We start from the raw sequence: 23,684 nt of genomic DNA, 5'->3' as shown, positions 1-23,684 counted from the left end.
CAGTATTAATTTGCTTTTCAGAGGAAACCTAAAATAATACATTCATATGTGTGTCTAAGGAACTCAGGCAATAGTTACAGCTTCTGAACAAATGTACCTAAGTGCCATTTTCGCTCGCCCCCCCTAGTTGTGTGGCATGAAGGAAGCTACTGTGAAAATAATTGTCATTCAATCCATTTGTTAAAGTGCTTTCCATTTTCATTTGAGAGCAGGTGAAGCAATAGCAAGAGCAATATAAAAAAAGTTATGTGTCCATCACAATACTAATTACAGAAATGTTGATGCTTGTGCCCATCTTCACAAGAATCTTTGCCTTCAACATATCATCAAGATAAAATATTTCAGCAAAATATCATAATAAAAAGGCTTAATTGTTTATTGTAAGCTATTTGCAGTTTCCTTTTAATCAACAGGCTGATAGCAACCACTTAAGTAATTCGCAGTCAAAGAAACTGTTCTTTGAGGGGTGCTGTTATTAAAAAGTAACAGTGTTCATATTGTAACTTTTTGGTAGAGCTATTAAAAAGGTTTAGCTCACCAAGAGCTGAACTAAAATTAACATTCTGAAATCTGACAAAACCTCCAAAGAAATCTACACACAAGGACATATTTTCAGTCTTCAGGAACAAAAGTCAAACCCATTCATTAAAATATCCGCCACTAAATGTAACAGAACTTGACTACAGCCCAAAAAATTAGGTTCTTTAACATACCTGACTCAAGGTTTTTAATCTTAAACATAAATTAAAAATGATAGAGTAGTGAAAACACCTCTTTGTTCACCAGAATCAATGCCTCCCTATCTTCTTTTTGATCTGACAATTACATGCTCTACCCATATTTTAAAGACTTGCCAGACGCTAGCAGATTTCACTTGCTCCACTCATTCCCCACCCTCACTTTGAACTTCTTTCTTTTAAATAGACACCATGCACACATTTACACACGAACTATTTTAATATAAATAATTTCAGATTTGAAAACTGAAATGTTTCCCTGGAACACTATGTTGTGGTTGACAAGAGATTTCTTAACACCTGGGAAGCTTAGAGGAAAAGTTCAGTTTTGCCTTAAAAGAACACAGCGGTGGATCAAAATCATGTCTATTGGGCTATATCTGACTAAGCCAAACTAAGAATTGACCCACTGAAATCATTGGACTGAAGTTGGTCCCAACTAACTTGATTTGAGTAGGTCTACTCTGAGTATGACTTAGCTGGAAACAATTCATTACAGGGAGCCCCCAATTTGTGTGGGGGCTGCCTTCTAGATTATCTTCCAGCCACAATGCATGCATGCACAGTCAACCGTCAATTGGACGCGTATAAATTGGTCATTGCCTGTATATACATTTTGTATTTTCCACAAATAAAAAAATAGATGAATTCAATGTTTTTCTCCAGAAATGTTGGTATCATTTCATGTATGAGTGGTTTCTTTGCACTATCTTTTAATACATGGAATGGTTTGCCCTGGGTTATTCATCAAAACTAGTGATGCAACAACTTGCATGTGTAAGTTGCTGTGTGAGCTCTAAGGCTGTAGGATTAATTGATAGTGACAAGCTATTCAATTGTAATAATCTTTCTCAAGAGCTTTAAAATTAATTAAAATGAAAGCTTGAAAAATGATTTTACAGTGAAAACCTTTGGTTACTGAAGACTGAATTGACTTTGTGAAGCATGGCAATTTAAAATTTAACGAGAACATATTCCACGTTCTTTCTGACTTCAAATATTTGAATTTTAAGTAAGCTTAAATTACAATCAATAGTTTTCTTAAAAATAAAAAAAATAACCAACCAAAAATCATGAACCAACCAACCACGTGGCTTGAGGATAATGAATTAGCACATTCAAAACTGCTCCATGCAAAAACAGAAGCTCAAATCAAATCTAACAACCTACTGTTTGACTACCTACAAGGACAAGCAGTGGCAAGTCTTGGTTTGCCATTTTGTCCAGATGAAAAGAACTATGGTCTGTGCAAACCATAGTTTACTTCCTTTGTACAAAATAGAAAACTAGAAATGGAAGCTTTTAATCTCCCACAAGTAAAGAGGAAGATGGAGAATGCAAGACCAAGGCTTGCCATTTCTTATTCACATGATGTAAAAAAATTCGTTCCAGTAGCATCTTAGAGACCAACTAAGTTTGTCATTGCTATGAATTTTCGTGTGCATGCACACTTCCTCAGATACACTGAAACAGATGTCACCAGACCCTTATATATTGTGAGAGGGTGGGTAGGGGTATTACTCAGAAGGGTGGTGGGAATGGGTGATTGGCTGATAGGTGTGGTAAACCAGTTGACGGCTGTTAACGACTGCAATTGGTCTTACAGGAAAAACAAGGGGTGAGATGGCTAAAAATAGCTTTATCATGTACAATGAGATAAGAATCCAATGTCTCTATTCAGACCAGGTCTCTCCATGGTTTTAAATTTGGTAATAAGTTGCAATTCAGCAGCTTCTCTTACCAGTCTATTTCTGAAATTCTTTTGTAACAAGACAGCTACTTTGAGATCTTGTATAGAATGTCCTGGGAGATTGAAGTGTTCTCCTACTGGTTTTTCTGTTTTGTGGTTCCTGATGTCAGATTTATGTCCATTTATCCTTTGGCGTAGGGTTTGGCCTGTTTGTCCAATATAGAGAGCTGAAGGGCACTGTTGGCATTTGATGGCATACACAGTGTTAGAAGTTGAGGAATTAAATAGTCCTGAGATGGTATGTTTGATGTTGTTGGGGCCAGCAATGGTGTTGTCCGGGTGTATGCGGCAACAAAGTTGGCATCTGGGTTTTTTGCAGGCTCTGGTACCAGTGCCCATGTTAAGTCTTGTGGTTGTATTATTGTGGGTGAGGAGTTGTTTAAGTTTGGGTGACTGTCTGTAGGCAATGAAAGGTCTTCCTCCCAGAGCTTTTGTGGTTATGCCTGAATCGAATCACACTTTATCAAAGTAATGTAAATTTCTGTAGAACAAAATGCAACACCTGTAAGACCTGGACCTGGAATTAGGGTCATATGCTAAGTAGAAGAATCACAGAGGGGATAAAGACGTGCTTCATGTGGTGAACTCAATGAAAAGAACAAGAAAGTTGTGTAAAGAATCAGGAAGATCCCAACAAAAAGGAAAATGAAATTCAATGCAGATAAAGGAAAAATGATTCAAAATGGGGAAACAATAACCCTAAATGTACAATAATGGCTTCTTAATTGAGATCTTGTAGACATTGCTTGGTGAAAGTGCAATCTCAGTAAAGCTCACCACATGCACTGTATACAATTAACATATGAAATTTTGCCAAATGATGGGGTGATTGCTAAGAGTACAGGGGGATTCAAAATGACTCTCAACTATGGAGAATAAAGGATACCAGCAATCTGTCCTTACTTGTCTTTTAACCTTACTTGCCATAGGACAAAATTCTGTTTTGAATAAAGTGAAATAAAATGCTGGAGAGATTAAAAAATAGTGTCTCAGGTTAAGCTGCAACTTCACAGAACATCATTGCAAAAGATGCATAGCAGTCAGGGGAAGATGGAGCACCCTCAGAGCCAACTTGGGAGTGATGTCGCTGGGGCCACCAATGCATAAAGGAAGCAGCAGTGTGAGAAAAGAGGATGGGAAGCAGGGAGGTGAATAGGTAGGATGACTGCTGCAAGAGAACAAAGCTGCTTGCATAAAATACTTGCCCTTCTCATTACAACAGGTGACTAAATCGACTGATAAAGGCGGAGCTTCCTGTTTCCGGCAGTGAGAAATGGCTGACTCCCATACGATCGGACCTCAGCCGTGCCGGTAATTCAGGGCTGATATGGGGGTAATTAGCCCTGGCAGACTCCTCAGGGTGGGGGAGGACTGTCTCATAGACCCGCAGATTGTCCGAGATTGTCAGCTTGCATCAAGGTGCAAGCGGCAGGACACTGGGTACCAGAGCACGACATGACTGGCACTCTCTGAAGCCACTCTCATAGCCGGAAATATCTGTTTGATGAAATAATTTGATTTGGACAATAAACAGACATAGTCTGGACTGAGAAAAAACCTGCAGAATTACACAGTCCCTGGTGTTTAAGCTCGGACTTCAAAGATATTCTCATCATGGTATTTGGATTACGGAGGTGATTGGTATGTTCTTTTTTTCTTCTCAATACCTACAATTGTTTTTCTACGCCAAGCCTCATTAAGAAAACTTTTTTTTTAAAAAAAAAGTACAGATGTACTTCTATTTATAATTAAGCATCCAATTGCGCAGCTTTACTTAGACTTGAAAGACTTGATAAAGATAAAAGAAGAAACAAGATGGCGCTTGTTAATATGATGCAGCACAGAAAAATGAGAGTTCCTCCCTTTTTTCGAAGGAAGTGGGAGGTGCTTGCTGGCTGACTTTGTAGTGACTTGAGACAATAATTTGGGATAACATACAGTGCATCAGTTTGCAGAATTTCTTCATTATGAGCGAGAGAGAAGGCTAAATGGATGTCTAGCAGCCCCCCTTCTAGGGCCCAGAAAGGGGGGGGGGATTGTGTGGTCTCTGAAAGCTGATCGATCGCCAAATGACTTATATTTGTGGAATACAGTTCATTTACATTGCAATATTGCAAACAGTATGCCTAACAATTTTTCAAACGACAGGCTTGGACAACAGCCCGGACTGGAATAACGTAACAACATGGGAGTTGCTGCGTCATTAAACTCTGAACGATGGACTTGGACAACAGCCCGGATTGGAAGATTGGAACAAAGTCAGGAAAAGCTCGATGGATGAAAGGATATATGATTTCTGACATGATTAAGAATCGCATAGCCAGGGACGGAGAACTTTAAAGCAATAGAATCATAGAATCATAGAATCATAGAATCATAGAGTTGGAAGAGACCACAAGGGCCATCCAGTCCAACCCCCTGCCAAGCAGGAAACACCATCAAAGCATTCCTGACAGATGGCTGTCAAGCCTCTGCTTAAAGACCTCCAAAGAAGGAGACTCCACCACACTCCTTGGCAGCAAATTCCACTGCCGAACAGCTCTTACTGTCAGGAAGTTCTTCCTAATGTTTAGGTGGAATTTTCTTTCTTGTAGTTTGAATCCGTTGCTCCGTGTCCGCTTCTCTGGAGCAGCAGAAAACAACCGTTCTCCCTCCTCTATATGACATCCTTTTATATATTTGAACATGGTTATCATATCACCCCTTAACCTTCTCTTCTCCAGGCTAAACATACCCAGCTCCCTAAGCCGTTCCTCATAAGGCATCGTTTCCAGGCCTTTGACCATTTTGGTTGCCCTCTTCTGGACACGTTCCAGCTTATCAGTATCCTTCTTGAACTGTGGTGCCCAGAACTGGACACAATACTCCAGGTGAGGTCTGACCAGAGCAGAATACAGTGGTAATATTACTTCCCTTGATCTAGATGCTATACTCCTATTGATGCAGCCCAGAATTGCATTGGCTTTTTTAGCTGCTGCATCACACTGCTGACTCATGTCAAGTTTGTGGTCAACCAAAACTCCTAGATCCTTTTCACATGTACTGCTCTCAAGCCAGGTGTCTCCCATCCTGTATTTGTGCCTTTCATTTTTTTTGCCCAAGTGTAGTACTTTACATTTCTCCTTGTTAAAATTCATCTTGTTTGCTTTGGCCCAGTTGTCTAATCTGTTAAGGTCATTCTGAAGTGTGATCCTGTCCTCTGGGGTGTTAGCCACCCCTCCCAATTTGGTGTCATCTGCAAACTTGCTCAGGATTCCCTCAAGCCCATCATCCAAGTCATTGATAAAGATGTTGAACAAGACTGGGCCCAAGACAGAACCCTGTGGCACCCCACTAGTCACTACTCTCCAGGATGAGGAGGAGCCATTGATGAGCACCCTTTGGGTTCGGTCAGTAAGCCAGCTATAAATCCACTGAATGGTAGCATTGTCTAGCCCACATTTTACCAGCTTCTTTACAAGAATACCATGGGGCACTTTGTCAAAGGCCTTGCTGAAATCAAGATAGGCTACATCCACAGCGTTCCCTTCATCTACCAGGCTTGTAATTCTGTCAAAAAATGAGATCAGATTAGTCTGACATGACTTATTTTTCAGGAACCCATGCTGACTTTTAGTGATCACAGAGTTTCTTTCTAGGTGCTCACAGACTGTTTGCTTAATGATCTGCTCTAGAATCTTTCCTGGTATTGATGTCAGGCTGACTGGGCGGTAATTGTTTGGGTCCTCTCTTTTCCCCTTTTTGAAAATAGGGACAACATTTGCCCTCCTCCAGTCTGCTGGAACTTCGCCTGTTCTCCAGGAATTTTCAAAGATTATTGCCAGTGGTTCTGAAATCACCTCTGCCAGTTCTTTTAATACTCTTGGATGTAGTTCATCTGGCCCTGGAGACTTGAATACATCTAAACTAGCCAAGTATTCTTGTACTACCTCCTTACTTATTCTGGGCTGTGTTTCCCCTGCTGAATCATCTGCTCCATATTCTTCAGGTCGGGCGTTTTTTTCTTTCTTGCAGAAGACTGAGGCAAAGAAGGCATTGAGGAGTTCTGCCCTTTCTCTGTCCCCTGTTTGCATTTCACCATCTTCTCCTCTGAGTGACCCCACTGTTTCCTTGTTTTTCCTTTTGCTACGGACATACCCATAAAAGCCCTTTTTGTTGCTTTTAACCTCTCTGGCGAGCCTGAGTTCATTCTGTGCTTTAGCTTTTCTGACTTTGTCTCTACACGTGCTGGCTATATGTTTGAATTCCTCTCTGGAGATTTCCCCCCTTTTCCATTTTTTGTACATATCCCTTTTAAATCTTAACTCAGTCAAAAGTTCTTTAGATAGCCAGCCTGGCTTCTTTAGGCACCTTCCATGTTTCCGTCTCATTGGTATTGCCTGAAGTTGTGCTTTTAATATCTCCCTTTTAACAAACTCCCAACCATCATGAACTCCCTTCCCTTTTAGTATTACTGTCCATGGGATTTCACCCAGCGTTTCCCTAAGTTTTCTGAAGTCGGCTTTCTTAAAGTCTAGAATTTGGACCTTAGTATGCTTGGTTGCTCCTTTCCGCTGGATAATAAACTCCAGAAGAGCATGGTCACTCCCACCTAATGATCCTGCCACTTCTACCCCACTAACCAAGTCATCACTATTGGTTAGGACCAGATCTAAAATGGCTGATCCTCTTGTTGCTTCTCCCACTTTCTGGACAATGAAGTTGTCTGCAAGGCCAGTGAGGAATCTGTTCGACCTTATGCTCTTGGCTGAGTTTGACATCCAACAAATATCAGGATAGTTGAAATCCCCCATTACTACTATCTCACTTCCTTTGGAATGCTTGGCCATCTGTTCCAGGAAGGCATCATCTGTGTCCTCAGTTTGGCTTGGGGATCTATAGTAAACTCCCACAATGAGATCACTGTTGTTTTTCTCTCCCTTAATTTTGACCCAGATACTCTCAATTTGGCTTTGAAGTTTTAAATCCTGGATCTCTTCACAGGTATACATATCCCTAACATATAAAGCTACTCCTCCTCCTTTCCTGTTTGGTCTATTTCTCTTAAATAGATTGTATCCCTCTATTACTACATTCCAGTCATGAGACTCATCCCACCAGGTTTCAGTGATGCCTATTATGTCATATTTAGTTTGCTGTACCAAGAGCTCAAGTTCATCTTGTTTATTTCCCATGCTCTGTGCATTAGTATACAGACATTGAAGACCGTTGATCATTCCCCCATGTCTCTTATTTAAGGATATTTTCGTCCCACCACTAGGTCTGCATGCTGCTTGCTCCATTTGGTCCTTGACATTCGGATGATCATCTTCAGCATTAGATGGACTCCTACCTTCAGGACCACTGTCTCCCTCCCCCACATAAGTCAGTTTAAAGCCCTCCTGATGAGGTTTTTGAGTTTCGTGGCAAAAACATTCCTCCCAACTTTTGTGAGGTGCAGTCCATCACTTGCCAGAAGTCCATCTTCAAGAAACTGCAGACCGTGATCTAGGAATCCAAACCGTTCCTGTTTGCACCATTTGCGAAGCCAGTTGTTCACTTCCCCTATTTTCCCCTCTCTCCCTGGGCCATGTCGTTCAACTGGGAGGACAGAAGAGATGACAATTTGTGCATCTAATTGCTTCAACTTCCTGCCCAGAGCCTCATAATCATTTTTGATCTTCTGTAAGCTATGGCTTGCAGTGTCATTGGTTCCCACATGCACCAAAAGGAAGGGGTATTTGTCGGTGGGTTTTATGATTCCTTGCAGCCGTTCTGTTACATCTTTGATCTTGGCCCCAGGTAGACAGCACACCTCTCGAGACATCTTGTCAGGCCCACAGATTACTGCTTCTGTACCCCTCAGTAGGGAATCCCCAATCACCACTACTCGCCTCTTCATAGGCTTGGTTGGGATTTTTCCATGTGCTGTCCCTTCCAAGGTTACCTGCATATTCCCAGAGGACTGACTTGGTTGCTCGTCTTCATATTCCTCATCAACTGTGATGAGGGAGAGATCCTCAGGTGGAGTCTGTTTCTCGTCTTCCATGAGCACTTCAAAACGGTTGTGTAATTCTAAGCACTCAGAGCGATCCCTGGGCCTTCTACTTCTATGAGTCACGTTCCTCCATACATCTGGCTGCTGTGTTGGGGAACTGACCTCCTCCTCAGGGAGATCCCCTGTCTCATCCTTGGTGCAGACAGTGTGCTCTGCTGCATCCAAGAAAAGCTCCAGCTCTTTAATTCTCTGGAGCGTAGATACACGCCCCTGAAGCTGCTGCACCTTCTCTTCCAGAAGGGCAACCTTGTTTTCTAGTAGGGCAACCAACTTGCAATTGTTGCAGGTGTAGCTACCCACATCCTTTGGCAAGAAAACAAACATTGCACAGGAATTGCAGGTGACAATGCTTGTTCCCTCCACCTCCATCTTGAAAACCTTGAGGTCAAGGGGGAAAGAGGAAGAGGCCTAGGTCCCCCCTAACAAACGTGTGAGACTTGCTGCCCTAGATCAAAAACAAGGTCACAGCCAGAAACAAACACCCACACAAGCCTGAACAGTCACCCAAATCCAAGAGGCAGCAGCCCTTCTGCTCCTTCCTCAGTCGCTGCACTCCAAGCTCTGACTAGCTCCGCCCACAGCTAATCACCTGAACTTCCTGACTCACACTTCTAGGTGAAAGGTCACAGCCAGAAACAAACAAGGTCACAGCCAGAAACAAACACCCACACAAGCCTGAACAGTCACCCAAATCCAAGAGGCAGCAGCCCTTCTGCTCCTTCCTCAGTCGCTGCACTCCAAGCTCTGACTAGCTCCGCCCACAGCTAATCACCTGAACTTCCTGACTCACACTTCTAGGTGAAAGGTCACAGCCAGAAACAAACACCCACACAAGCCTGAACAGTCACCCAAATCCAAGAGGCAGCAGCCCTAGAAAACCAGCACAAGCACACAAACAAGTAAGAAAACAGATAAGCACACAAACTTACTCACACACAGCCCCAAAAGACAAAGCCACAAAACCTACAGAGTGTCTCCCAAGCTCAGCTCACCTTCTGCTCCTTCCTCAGTCGCTGCACTCCAAGCTCGGAATGTGGAAAATATGAGAACAGAAGAAGGCAGGAATGAAGATATTGAATACTTCAAGAGGTCCAGACTATGGGAAGCCCGGAAAAATTAATAATTAATGATTTGTACTGTATTTTTTTAGTTTATTGTTTTTAATTGTATTATAATTATGGATATGTTAATTGGTGGTTTTTATTGGAAAATTAATAAAAATGATTTTTTATTTTTAAAAAACCGACTGATAAAGGCTTGGATCTCAGATACACATATGCATGATCCTACTGTATTGATCCCTTTCTACACATCTGTGCTGGGTGTCTGTTAGCGTACTCACTGAGGTGAGTGGACAAACTCCAATGAATCACAGAATCATAGAACTGGTGAGTTGGAAGAGAGTCCAACCCCCTACAATGCAGGAATACTTTGCCCAACATGGGGCTCGGACGCACAACCCTGAGCATTAGTCTCATGCTCTATCCTGGACTATTTCAGCCATAAGTATCACTTGTTGGCCTTCTATTAACAGATGGACTGTCAGAGTGGTACAATCTAATTTTTCTGCCTATGACTTTTAAGTGACTTTTTGTTGCATGTGACAGTTTAAATGTGCACACAGACAAATGAATGTTCCTAATCTGCATAAAACATTTCCCCTCCTTTTTTCAGACTGCAGGTGGGATTTTGCAAGTGTGAGGGCCATATCAAAAATGCATAAACATAGAGTAAAAATAGCCCAAACCTTTAAACTGTTCTTGTAATTGGTTTTTACCCTTTTGAATGTTTTTTATCTTTAAGAGGCTAGACATCTGTGCCCAAGGCAAATAACTACTCACTGTGAACCAGGAAGCAAAAATCTTTCCACATCAGTAACAAGGTGAGTTTTGTGAAACCCTCAGCATCGTATTCTACCACGCCACTATAAAAAAGCATAGTTTTAACTATAAATATTGAAGCATAAAAATAGATTCGAATATGAGCACAAGTCAGACTGTAGGGAGCCATCTCTTCCTTCGAATACACATCTGCAGGCATGGGCTTATCGCAGGATATAATGCAGTTCCACCCTCTCTCGGCCAGGCACTAACAGTATCAAACAGTTACTCCCAATAGAAGGACCATCAGTACCTCCCACCCAGCAGCCTTTTCCAGGTCCCTGGCTCCACAATGGTCTTAGAGAATTCCTCTTACATTGTGCATCTACAGTTATAGCAGCTGCGTGCATAGGGGTTATTATAGGGGGTCCACCAGTAAGTACCCAGAGCTCCTTAACAAAAAGAATTGGGTGTTTGTGTGTGGAATAATACACTGAGGAATAAACATACATTTTTTTTAAAAAAAACATGCAGAATAAGAAAACCCCATAAGAAGCAGCAATTAACGTCATTAAGAGAGGTGGCTGAATTAAAACTTGAAAGGCTGTTTGCATAAAAATATTGTGCTGCACCTAATGAAGTCATGTGTTAGATGAAAACACATCTGCTTGTGTGAGGTGGGGCAGCCAATTTTCAATGAGCCACCCAACCTACTGTCATCACCTCAAGTATTCCTTTAAAACAGTGTTTCTCAAACTTGGGTCTCCAGCTGTTGTTGGACTACAACTCCCACCATCCCTGGTCCTGCTAGCTAGGGATGATGGGAGTTGCAGTCCAACAACAACAACTGGGAACCCAAGTTTGGGAACACACTGCTTTACAAGCTTGCTCCTGAGGCCTGGGGGATTTTCTGCGAACTGTAAGGAACATAGCTGCCAAGTTTTCCCTTTTCTCGTGAGGAAGCCTATTCAGCATAAGGGAAAATCCCTTAAAAAAAGGGATAACTTGGCAGCTACGGTAAGGGATATATTATGGAGGGTAGGTAGGAAGAAGGGGGGCATCAATGAAAAACAAGTGCCTCGCTTTGCACAAGTGATGGCGCAAAGTCATCACTGGATGCAACCTATTTTTAACCTTTGTGCAAAACTCAACAAAGTAGGAGTGAAGCAAATTTAATCTGGAATGACATTCCAAGGCGCTGGTCTTGCCCTATCCAAAGTGCAGATCACCATGGCAGAACTTACCGTGGTGAATGGGAACTGTGATGGGAAGAGAGAGAGGACTTAAAACTTTTGCCCCCACAGGTGGCTGCCACCACTGATCTCACCTTCAACAGCAGTGATATTGGCTTCAATCCTATGCAGCTTTGTCACAAATGGAAGGGGTTATATTGTTTAAGGGAAAACTTTCAAACCAAAGGAGGCTCCTGCCAGCAAAATGGTGGGCTGCGGAGAGGTGATTTCATAGACCATACCTTCCTGTCGCAGCCCCGTGTGCAACTATGCTCACTGGTCCAGAGAGTCCCCCGACCCACCACAGCAGATTGGGAGGAGAAAATGTCCTAAGAGGTATTAACCAGGGCTGCGATTCTCAACATACATTGTAAAATAAGGGTAAGTAAAAACTGGGAGCAGGCGCACACTTCTGACTTACAACTGCTAGGATTTGGTAGCGAGCTAGAGAATAAAAAACCATTTTAATATGGTTCCGTTCACTTTTTTTAAAAAAGGCTGTAGAAATACTTACGTTCCAAAGTGACTAAGAAATGCCGCAATATACTCTCTTCTCTTATGGTAACCCTGAATAACATATTGTACCTTTAATAAAAAAGAAAGAAAGAAACCAGTAAAGACACAGTGAAGCTAAATAATAGTACAAACTGTTCATCTTAGGGCATTTTTCTAGGAAAATATGCTGATTTCCAATTAATAACATAGCATACAAAGTTATGAATGCATATCCGGTGTCGCTGGTTAGTGGTATTACAAGTTTTTCTTTTCTTTCTTTTTACATCTCCTGTAGTTGTTTGGATTCTGTAGTATGGCAGATTGGTGGGGAATCAGCAAGTGGGGCGGCTTCCAACACACATCAAAATACATTAAAATATCACAGACTAAAAACTTCCCTAAACAGGGCTGCCTTTTGGTATTTTCTAAATGTCAGGTAGTTGTTTATCTCTCTGACCTCTGATGGGAGGGCGTTCTATAAAGTAAGAATGAGCTTCTGTTTGTTCATTGATGTAGAGAGATGGGGATAATGAAAGGTGGTGATTGGGTTAAGTGTCACAATGCTAGGCCGACTACCATCCTTGAGGAAGCTGACAGTGACCTGATAAGCCACTTCCTCGTATACAGTACAGTACTGTGATTTTGATATCTTATATTGCTTTGATGATTGATTTAATTATATTTATTGTACTTTTACTGTATCTTTCTTATTAATGAGCTGTTCAATGCTTTGGGGGATTCTGGGCCAAGAAGCAGTACATACCATATTTTTTCCATGTATAAGACACCCCCATGTATAAGACGCCCCCTATTTTGGGGGACCCCAACTTTAGAAAATGGGCATATGCACTATCTGTGTACAAGATGCCTCCAGATTTTTAACCTTATTTTAAAGTAAAAACAACAACAAAATCTAGTCTTATACACGGAAAAGTACGGTATATATAACAGTTCTATATTGATACAGAGTTTAACAGAATAGGATTCAAGAATATCATTTTAATATTCATATTAACAATAAGGATAGGAACTAGACTCACATAAGAGTTACCTAATGTATTTGGCACCTTAAAAACTAACAGATTTACTCATCTTGAACGTGCTATGTGACTCTGCTGTTTTTGCAATAACAGAGTGGCATGTTTCGTCCCTGGAATGTCATGTATTTAAAAACCTGTACGCTAGATACTAAAGAGTATCAATACCTAAAAGCAGCATCCTTAGATTTCCAGGCTGCTTTGTTATGCTAAAGAGGCAATTCTACATTTATTTCACATTCTTCAGATTTACTGTGCCAACATTTAATTCCTAAGTTTAGAAAATGTCAACTGCAATGCCAGTATAATATGAAAGTATATGACAAAATGTGAAATTATAAAAGCATTGTAGCTATGTTGTGCCTGTGCACAACACTCAAACAATTCTCCATTAATATCTCATAACTGCAACTTTCTACAGCTGCATTCTTAATGTAAAAAAATAAAATAAAGTATACACGTTGTTTATGTTGGCTGCGTTAATACTGGATTACCTTGGCTGGCAAACAGCTGTGCTAAATTACTTGAAATAACCATGATACAATCAGTGCTAAGAGCCATGTTACACCCTCTCAAAATAAAATAATTCTATTTATAAAATTGGATGTATTTCAGTTCATGAACAAATGCTTGTTTTGAAGGCTTTATGTGGGATCTAAAATGTTACTCTGGGAATAGGAAAAAACCAGCTAATCTAGTTTAAGCAAGCTTGAAAAAAAGTTTAAAAACAGGCACCCGCACTTGAAAAGTAAAAAACAACAACACTCAACTAACTTAAATAGAGAGCCACAACAAAAACAACCCTAAAGATAGATTCCTGCATAATTATAGAAATGCATTTTGAAAGAACGCTTCATAAAGTCATAATTTATAGGCTTCCTTTAGAAGGAAAGTTCAAATTGGAATACAGGACAAATCTGGAATATTTGATAACCAGATTGCTGAAAGCTCTGACCACAAGTTGTTGTCTCAAAAGCTACTGAGGCTGAGATTCAGGAGGCTATGCAAAAACTTTTCTGCTGTTCCATCTGGAACATTCTTTCCCCCACAAACTACCACTGAAGACTGGGAGAACCACCAGACAGGTATTTCATTAGGTAAAGGTAAAGGGACCCCTGACCAGGCGTGACCGACTCTGGGGTTGCGGCACTCATCTTGCTACGGGACCGCCTCTCCTGGTATGCCCCGCGGAGGACCTTAAGGTCCACAAACAACAATATTCTGGAGATACCGAGCCATAAGGTGGCTAGATTGGCCTCAACTAGGGCCAGGGCCTTTTCAGTATTGGCCCCAACTTGGTGGAACGCTCTTTCACAGGTGACCAGGGCCCTGCAGGATTTGTCATCTTTCCGCAGGGCCTGCAAGACAGAACTGTTCCGCCTGGCCTTTGGGTTGGATTCAGTTTGACCCCTGTGTTTTCCTCCCTCATGGTTTTGATGTATGGACTACTTAAAATGAGGCTGCATTTTAAATTTTAATATTGTATTTTAACCTGTATTTTAATTAATTCTTTTCTTTTCTTTTATGTCTTATTGCAATTTTATTGGTGTTAGCCGCCCTGAGCCTGGTTTTGACTGGGGAGAGCGGGGTATAAATAAAATTTATTATTATTATTATTATTATTATTATTATTATTATTATTATTATCATCATCATTGGCCGAGGGAGCTGGCGTACAGCTTCCAGGTCATGTGGCCAGCATGACTAAGCCGCTTCTGGCGAACCAGAGCAGCACACGGAAACGCCGTTTACCTTCCCGCCGGAGCGGTGCCTATTTATCTACTTGCACTTTGACGTACTTTTGAACTGCTAGGTTGGCAGGAGCTGGGACTGAGAAACAGGAGCTCACCCCTTCGTGGGGATTCGAACCGGCAACCTTCTGATCGGCAAGCCCTAGGCTCTGTGGTTTAACCCACAGTGCCACCCGCGTCCCAATTAGGTACTAGAAGGTAAAATCATCAGCCAATCAACACATGCATTTCAGAACTCTTTGGATCCTGCCCTACATGAAACTTCAAATATATTCAACTCATATGCATGATTGCTATCTTTTCACCTTGTTAAAGCACCACAACATGTAACAGCAGCAAAAGAAACAGTTCAAGCCTTTTGGATATGCTCGCAGAGAAAAATCCCAAAGGAGAACAGCATTTCCTTTAAAAGACAAAACAGCCAAGTGGTAATCAGCATGCATAACTCTAGTCTAGAAAGATGCATCTCCTTATCCTGAAGGTTTAAATAAGCCTTCCCCACCTGGTGCACTTCAGATATTTGTAACTACCGGTACAACTCTTATCCATCCCAGCCAGCACAGGGCTGATAAGAGCTGGAGGCCAAAGCATCTGGAAAATACCAGGTTGTGAAAAGCTTCTGGCGTTTGTTGTACAACCTGACACCTTATCAGCATTGTTTCTTAAAGAATTTGTTTTTTTTTAAAAAAATACATCTGATTTCAAGACTGTTCTTGGAAGGAACTAGCAGAATAGTTTGTCTTGCCTAAGTATGCTGCTATCTAGTCAGAAACTAATATACTCTGACTGGGATGTGAAACTTTAGGTCTGCTCAAGAGCTCAAGAATACACAATCAGATTTTGACTTTTTTTTCCAGGGAAGAACACTTCCCCAGCTCCAAATGTCATATCTACCAATTTGAAAAGCACTTTGCCATGTAGCATGGGCAGACGGACTCAAAAAGCTTGAGCCTGAAGCCCTATCAGATCATAGAGAGTTAGGTTATGCTAACATTCATAAACAAGCTTGGCTCTTTAGGGTTCCAGCCTCCATACTGGTAACATCTTAATAAAACATCTCAATAGGAAAAAAGTAATTTACAAAAATTTACCTTGTTGGTTAGGAGTTGACATACTTGGGGTACGTAATCAATGAGGCAGCCTCCACCTGGAAAAGCAGGGATGTGAAGGGCAGAAGATCCTCCAAGAGCACTAAAAAGATGAGTTCATTGAACATATTACATTTATTATTCTTAATCCTTTTTTCATATCACGTTTCACGAACAAACAAGATCACAGTCATACTATGATACAAAACATTATATAGGTATAACAGTAGCATTACTTGAGTCTCAGTAAAGTACAATAAAATAAGTGCATGGTATTAAGGAAGTGGGTAGAAAACAGTTTTTCTCCCTCTCTCATTACACTAGAACTTGCGGACATCCAATGAAGTTGAACATTGGAAGACTTTTTTATGCAACACATAGTTAAACTATGGAAGTCTCTCCCAAAGGAAGCAGAGATGGCTGCCAACCTAGACAGCTTTAAAGGAGAATTAGGCAAATTCATGGAGAAGACAGCTATCGAAGGCTTCTAGCCATGATGCCTATGCTCTGCATCCACTGTTGAAGGCAGTAATGCTTTCAGGTATGAGCTGCTGGAAGTACTCTTGTGTTCAGGTTCTGCTTGCTGGTTTCCCAAAGGAATCTGGTTGGCCAGTGTAAGAAGAGGATGCTGGACTAGATGGGCAATGGCCTGACCCAGCAGGTTCTTCTTGTGTTTTTATATTTTTTATGTACAATATGGAGTTACTGCTGAAGCGTTGTTTTGGGTACGGGGGAGTCCAACCTATGCTCAGTAACAAAGAGCACTTATTGACTTTGGACAAGTCTCTAAATGTCCTGCACACAGCTGCTGTGTGCAACCCTGTCTAGAAAAGGCTGTATTTCCACCTTCTGGATTCAAGAACTTGGAACTTTTTATACACTATATTTAGTAAACCAACAATCCAAACGAGAAGAGCAAATGTGGCAGGCAGGCAGTGGTTATAATTTATTAATCACTACTATAAGCATCCTGGGCTCTCTATTTTTCAGAAAAATACACCTATTTGATATTTTATACAAGGAAAAACATAAACACATTTCTACATACTTTAGCTTTCTCAAGTACACTGGATTTATGGTTGTCTTGGGCAATTTGCAAAGGTAGGTGAATTCCACTTAATACAATGGTTTTATGCTTATGAAATGTAAAAGGCAGTGTCTTGTCAACAGAATAAGACCTGTTTTGAAAGTTCTACAATTGTTAACAAGAGAACAATTTCCCATGTGTTGAAGGGCAATGTTTCTTCATCACTTTTAAAACATGATGCAAATATCTGCAAGAACAAGGAAATAGCATCAACACATCTAGAGGGAGTAAAGAAAAAGATTAGATTGCATAAAGCACCAATGCTGATAAGGTCTTAGCTGTAGCCATGAACAGCACGTGGCATATTTGATCTTACTATCCTTAGCGCTAACTCCTGCAACACAAATGAGTGCTTGGGACTGGTGATGTTCTATCCAGGCACGTGGAAAACAGGCTTCAAAGGGCAACACTTGAAGAGCAGAATGAGGAAATCAAGTCCCATTCCAAGTTGTCTGAAGACCTTTCAAGACTTATGTACATATGTGTTTCCATAGTTCTCTAGCCAAGGAAGAAGGACATGAAATAAACCAAACTTCTCTAGTTTCCTTATCTCACTGGTTCTCTAGGCAGCTGGGTTGTCTAGAAAGCTGGCAGTAATAATACTAGAACCCAGGATCATCCAATGAATTTGAATGCTGGAAGATTCAGGACAGGCAAACTTCCTTACGTAGTACTGTACATAGTTAAGCTATGGAACCTGCTAACACAACATTTAGTAATAACCACCAACTTGGACAGTTTTAGAAGAGCATTAGACAAATTTATGGAGGATAATGGTATCAGTAGCTAATAGTTAAGATTGCTGTTTGCTACCCCCACCTCCAGTATCATACTACTCTGCTATGAACCTCCCCATTAACTGTCATCATCTTCAAAGACCCCACTCTGACTGTTGATGCCATCAGAAGTTGGATAATGGGAAAGGCTTTTCAGTGATGATACAGATACTGTACACAGTTGGAACTGACTCCCAAACATGGCATCTCCTTTGTTATCCTTTAGGTGCCAGGTGAATTCCACCCTGCTCTCTCAAACATTTAATGATATTTAAGAGCCTTTTAACTACTCATTCAACCTTTTAAAAAACAAAACACTTCATGTAGACTCTAGGAAGACATGGCATGGTCACTGAGGGAAAGATTCTCCAAAACCGATCCCTTAAGCTGATCCTTAGACTGGGTAGACCCCCCACGTGCCTTCAGAGCCCGAACACTGCTCTTTTTGCACCTTTGTTGCAGCAAATTCTTGGACCTTGGGAAGGGGAGACACACGCAAAATCACTTAGAGGCCAGATCAGGCCTGCAGCCCAGGGAGTTCACCACCCCAGCCTGACAGATGTTGTTGTTTAGTCGTTTAGTCGTGTCCGACTCTTCGTGACCCCATGGACCATAGTACGCCAGGCACTCCTGTCTTGCACTGCCTCCCGCAGTTTAGTCAAACTCATGTTTGTAGCTTCGAGAACACTGTCCAACCATCTTGTCCTCTGTCGTCCCCTTCTCCTAGTGCCCTCAATCTTTCCCAACATCAGGGTCTTTTCCAAGGATTCTTCTCTTCTCATGAGGTGGCCAAAGTATTGGAGCCTCAGCTTCACGATCTGTCCTTCCAGGGAGCACTCAGGGCTGATTTCCTTAAGAATGGATAGGTTTGATCTTCTTGCAGTCCATGGGACTCTCAAGAGTCTCCTCCAGCACCATAATTCAAATAGTTAGCCTGAGAGATAACTATAACAATAGACTAGACTAGAATTAGTCCTCAGATCATATCAGAAGAAAGTAATAAATAAATGATCTCTGCTGCTTTATGGTGAATTCAGGATGTTTTACTTTCATATTTAATTCTTACATGATTTGTTATGTTTCAAAACGCATCAATATGGCTTGCAAAAGCTAAAGATGGAGTAAAATACCTAAATAAATGAATCAAGCACTGACTCAGTAACTTCTAATGCTTTAAAAAAATTCTGAACAGTAAATATTTAACCCAATTTATGAGTTTGTCACTATGATTACTAGTTCTGTGCTAGTTTAAGCAATCTTAAGTGACTGCACTATTCTCAGGAGGGTGGGAATGCTAAGCTTTTTAATAAACTATAACCGGAATTTCGTATTTTTTCCATCTACAATAAAATCAAGGGTGGTCTTATCAATACAAACTAGAGTCATGACTGCTTACAACCTCTATCAGGAGTATTTACAGCTATGTATGTTTTAGAAACCCCTTCATGGATTACTGCCTTGTTGTGGCGAAGGGGCTTGAATAACTCCAAGAATCTATGAGCTATGCCGTGCAGGGCCACCCAAGACGGACAGGTCATAGCCGAGAGTTTAGACTAAATATGATATACCTGGAGAAGGAACTGGAAAACCACTCCAGTATTTTGCCAAGAAAACTCCATGGAAATAAAAAAAGGAGAAGTTTTAAGAAGAAAATGAGTGTTTCCAAGGCATGCTCTGGTTCATGGGGTCACGGAGAGTCAAACATGACTAAGATGACTAAACAACAAAAATATTTTAGAAAAGATGCAAAACCACAGCTTGAGCATGGGGTGCTTCCATTCATAACTAAGGTTATGATGCATGGGGATGTGATCTGATTAAGGAAAGTTAGGTGAGCTTTTGGCCTGATCCTTCAGGGCTCTTATGTTCTTAAACATATATATTTGCTGCTTAATTAATCTGAGGCAGCTTTTCAGCAAATTAAATGTTTTTAAATCATTGACTGAATTTATATACTGCGAGGAGCACAAACTAACCTATTTAGATACTGCAACCCTAATGATGCACCACAAAAGACAGGAGGTAAGAAACACCAGCTTTAATCAAACTGTCAACGAAATAAAATACTAAATTCATAGATGGGAGGAAACCCAAAAGGAATACAGACTAATGGGCATGTTCCAGGACAGATTAAACTGCCCATTCTAAATGAATAACTATGTCAAATGTCTGGCTAAGCAAGCAGCAAATTGTATTCTTTCTGGGCCATATCTTTCAGATCCATCAAAAGGACAACAATAGCCTGAAGTTAATTATTTAGCTTTCAGGAAAGAGGTCAAGGGAAATAGTCATCTGATTTTCATTATCTCAGTGAGGTAGATTGAAGTGCCCAAAGTATGCCTTTCACAAACGAAACCTGCCTGTAAGTGGTCTTTTCTTAAGAAATGTCAGTGATACAGGAAATCATTCCTTAGGGGACATCATCAATTTTCTTGACCACACTGCCCTGTTCCTTAACTTTTCACTTTTCTACTGTCTCCCCCCCCCATGTGGTTTGAATCTATAAAATAAATACAGTACAGGTATTTCTGACCCTCCCATAAAAGCACTAAATATAAACCAATTTCCACTTTTTGAAAAACTGACTGTTTAAGACACATTCATATTTGTGATTATTCTTCCAGTATGCACTGTGTGTAAACTTTAAACCTTGACAACAAAAAGAAAAATGAAAGTCCCTAGAAGGGACAATATTTTTTTAAAAAAACATATAAATCACAACTGATACTTCATTAAATTTCATTTCATTAAATTGATTTCCCAGAGCAAAAAAAAGGCAAAGGGGGCATTTACTACAGAAGCATTTTTGTTGCATAAATGATTTTGCTGCAAAAAGGAAACCAAACGACTCCACTTTATGAACCACAAACAAGCTAAAATAATGTTTTAGGGTGAAATCCAATAGCACAGGTCTGCCAGAAGAACGGACACCGTTGATGGCAGATATTCCTCCTCCCCCTGCAGCTTCCTATGTACTTCCTGAAATCTGGTCTGGAAAGCTAGAGCCCCTCTGGAGCAGATTTGAAGGATGCAGGGAAAGGAGAGGAAGGGGAAATCTGTTGACATGACACAGGATGTCACTTGAGTGATCTGCTATCAAGTGACCCTTGTGAATGTCTGTAGAACCAATGCAACATAGTGGGAAAATGTTGCAACCTGGACCAGGCAGACCTGGCTTTGATGCCCCAAGCAGCCACAAAGGAGGGATCTGGGGCAATAATTCTCTCTTAACTTTACCTACTGAACGGAGTTGTTCTGATTATAAACATGGAGAAAATCTAGCATATGACACTCTGAACCACATTACTGCTAACCATCTTCCATCTACATTACTACCTGTTGTTTATTTAAGGACTTTTCTGCTTGCCATCATGCTGTGTTTCATAGGATATTTGAAGGCCCTGGAACCAATTCCTCGTCCTGTGAAAAAGTGTTTTTGCATTTAAAAATAATAACATTTGCGTTCTCATTGGAGGGGGAAAAACCCAGCAACAATAATGGTCAATGTTAATTATCAGTGGCTTGCTACTAATGACCACCAAGAATATAACTGCAAGCAGGACAGATATTAATTGCAGGCAAAAAAAATTGTCAGAAATGTTGAACTCCAAAGTCCTGTGCAGCTAGTTTAGCAGAACTCTCATCACACCCATAGCAGCCAAGTCTCCTGTATTTCGCGGGAAACCCCCGTATTTTGTTACCGTTTCCCGCTGTTATTCCGAATGGATTTATATCCCATAAATCCCCCGGGTTTGGAATGCAGCTCCTGCCGGCGGCCATGTCCCGGCTCCCAGCTGTTTGCACAGCGATTTCTGGTGCCCAGACATGCAGACACGGGCAGCCCGGCACCGGAAATCGCTTCTGCACATGTCTGGACATGCGTAGAAGCGACTTCCGGTGCCGCTCTGCCCATGTCTGGGCACCGAAAATCGGGCAGCGCCAGCACCAGAAGTCACTTCTACGCATGTCTGGACATGCGTAGAAGTGACTTCCAGTGCCACGCCGCTGCTGATCCCGGATTTTGGCAGCTATGATCACACCTAGTGTGAGTTTTTGAGAACATGGAGGACTGCGATAGAGAGAGTGAAACAACTACCTGCAAACAGAGAAAAAAGATTCACCTTGGGAATAAAAAGGGTCATTCCCAGTCACCACCTTGTCTGAATGAAACACACATAACTATGGGTCCAAAGAAAGGCTTCTAATTCTGAAAAGCCACTCAGCCATTGTAACAAGGTGTGTGCCCTTTATCCCAGTATGAAGGAGAGAGCTAGAGTCCTCTAGTCATTCACCTGCCTGTCTTATCTAAGTAAATGTACTCAGGAATCAGGTGTTGGTTGCTTTCTTATGTCAGAAGTTTATAGAAACTGTAGACTCTCACCAAGTTGAGAAGACTTTATGGCCCTGGGCCATTTTTAAACTTGCTCTCAGTCTCCTTCAAGCAGAACCCCACCTTCCTTTTCTTTTCCTCCTTTCAATAGCAGAAGCTTAGTTTGGGAACATCAGCTTAGTTTTCAAAACGTGAGGCAGGCCTTCCTAGGGACATCGCAGCCGTTGCCAACAAAGCATTCACTTCTTTTTGATCTTTCCCACTATGTGCCTTTTCCAAGACTGCAGACAGAGTGGCAGCCCCTCCTAACCAGTAAATGCCGTGCACATTTTTAATTATTATTTCGCGAGTGCCTACAGTAACTAGGCGTTGTACATAAAACAAATTAAGACACAGCTCCTGCGCACAGGCGTACCGTCTAAAAGCAGGAACAGACAGTTACTGCAGCCAACTTACCCACACAAGTGGGTGTAATGGAGGAGATCTGTCAAGGGTTACTACTTCTCTTCTGATATTAGGTGTGCACGAGCAGTTATTCGTGTGGCCAACTCTGTCAGAATAATGTTTGCCTTTCAACGGACAAGGTCCTTCTCCTTACAAAACAGCACAATTCAACAAGGAATTTAAGGGCTTTATGAATGTTTCTGTTGTATAAAGTACACTCCCCGGCAACTTTAAATAAAAACTATGGAACTTGTTGCCACAAGATGTGGCAATGGCCATCAACTTTCATAGCTTAAGAAATTCATGGGGAATAAGGCTATATTAATGGCAACCAGTCATGATGGTTGTGTTTTGCTGCCAGTTTCATGGGGCAGTATTATGGGAATAACAAGGATGTTGGACTAAATGGCCCTTTTGCTTGATTCCACGGGGGTCTTGTCATCTTCTTACATGAAATTATAGCGAGACTACAGGGAAGTTTAGAGGTATGGTCAGATTTTAAGGTCAGATTTTAGGGCCTGAGTGGTACACTTTAAGCTGATAGTGCACCAGAAACAGAGAGTATAATAATACGTGCTACTGCAGCCAATACTAACCTGAGATCCTCAACAGGCAGCTTGATACAATAATGTCTTAAAACCATAGGAGGTAGCAGTAAAAACATATTCTTGAAGCAAAACACAGCTCAGGAAAAAATAATCTGAGAGGATGCTTTGTAAACTCCGTGGCAGCTTAAGTGGTTTGCACTATTATTCTCCTCAATACAGGCACTGCGTGTCCATAAGAAAGTCTTTAGCTGTAACTGTGGGATTCCCAACATGGTGTCTGTGGGTGCCGTGGGGCTCTGAGCCATTTTTCTCAGCACCTGCTGAGCCCCTTGTGCCTCCGGATGTACAGTGGTACCTCGACTTACGAAGACAATCCGTTCCGTGGCCGTCTTCGTAAGTCGAAGTCTTTGGTTGTCGAAGTGCCCGTTCTGTGCATGCGTGAAACGCGATTTCGCGCTTCTGTGCATGCGCCGACCGCACATGCCGCTTCTGCGCAGGCGTAGAACGGAGAAAAGACTTCTGGGGTTGTCGACTTCAGAAGTCGAAACCTTC

At 41.4% G+C, this 23,684-nt stretch overlaps 1 protein-coding gene across 1 annotated transcript in view; it reads right to left on the bottom strand.

Moving 5' to 3' along the window:
• The window catches only part of BABAM2 (BRISC and BRCA1 A complex member 2), a 132,229-nt gene that overhangs the window by 39,554 nt on the left and 68,991 nt on the right, over positions 1-23,684 (bottom strand). Inside the window, exons 8-10 of the mRNA XM_035111504.2 lie at positions 15,951-16,050; positions 12,091-12,161; positions 10,366-10,448 (exon numbers count right to left, since the gene is read on the bottom strand). Of these exons, the coding sequence (XP_034967395.1) occupies positions 10,366-10,448; positions 12,091-12,161; positions 15,951-16,050 (254 nt within the window). The remainder of the gene's footprint in view (positions 1-10,365; positions 10,449-12,090; positions 12,162-15,950; positions 16,051-23,684) is intronic.

This window comes from Zootoca vivipara, chromosome 3, assembly GCF_963506605.1.
Source record: "Zootoca vivipara chromosome 3, rZooViv1.1, whole genome shotgun sequence".
Classification (NCBI taxonomy): domain Eukaryota; kingdom Metazoa; phylum Chordata; class Lepidosauria; order Squamata; family Lacertidae; genus Zootoca; species Zootoca vivipara.
This window is presented reverse-complemented; position numbering and strand designations above follow the sequence as displayed.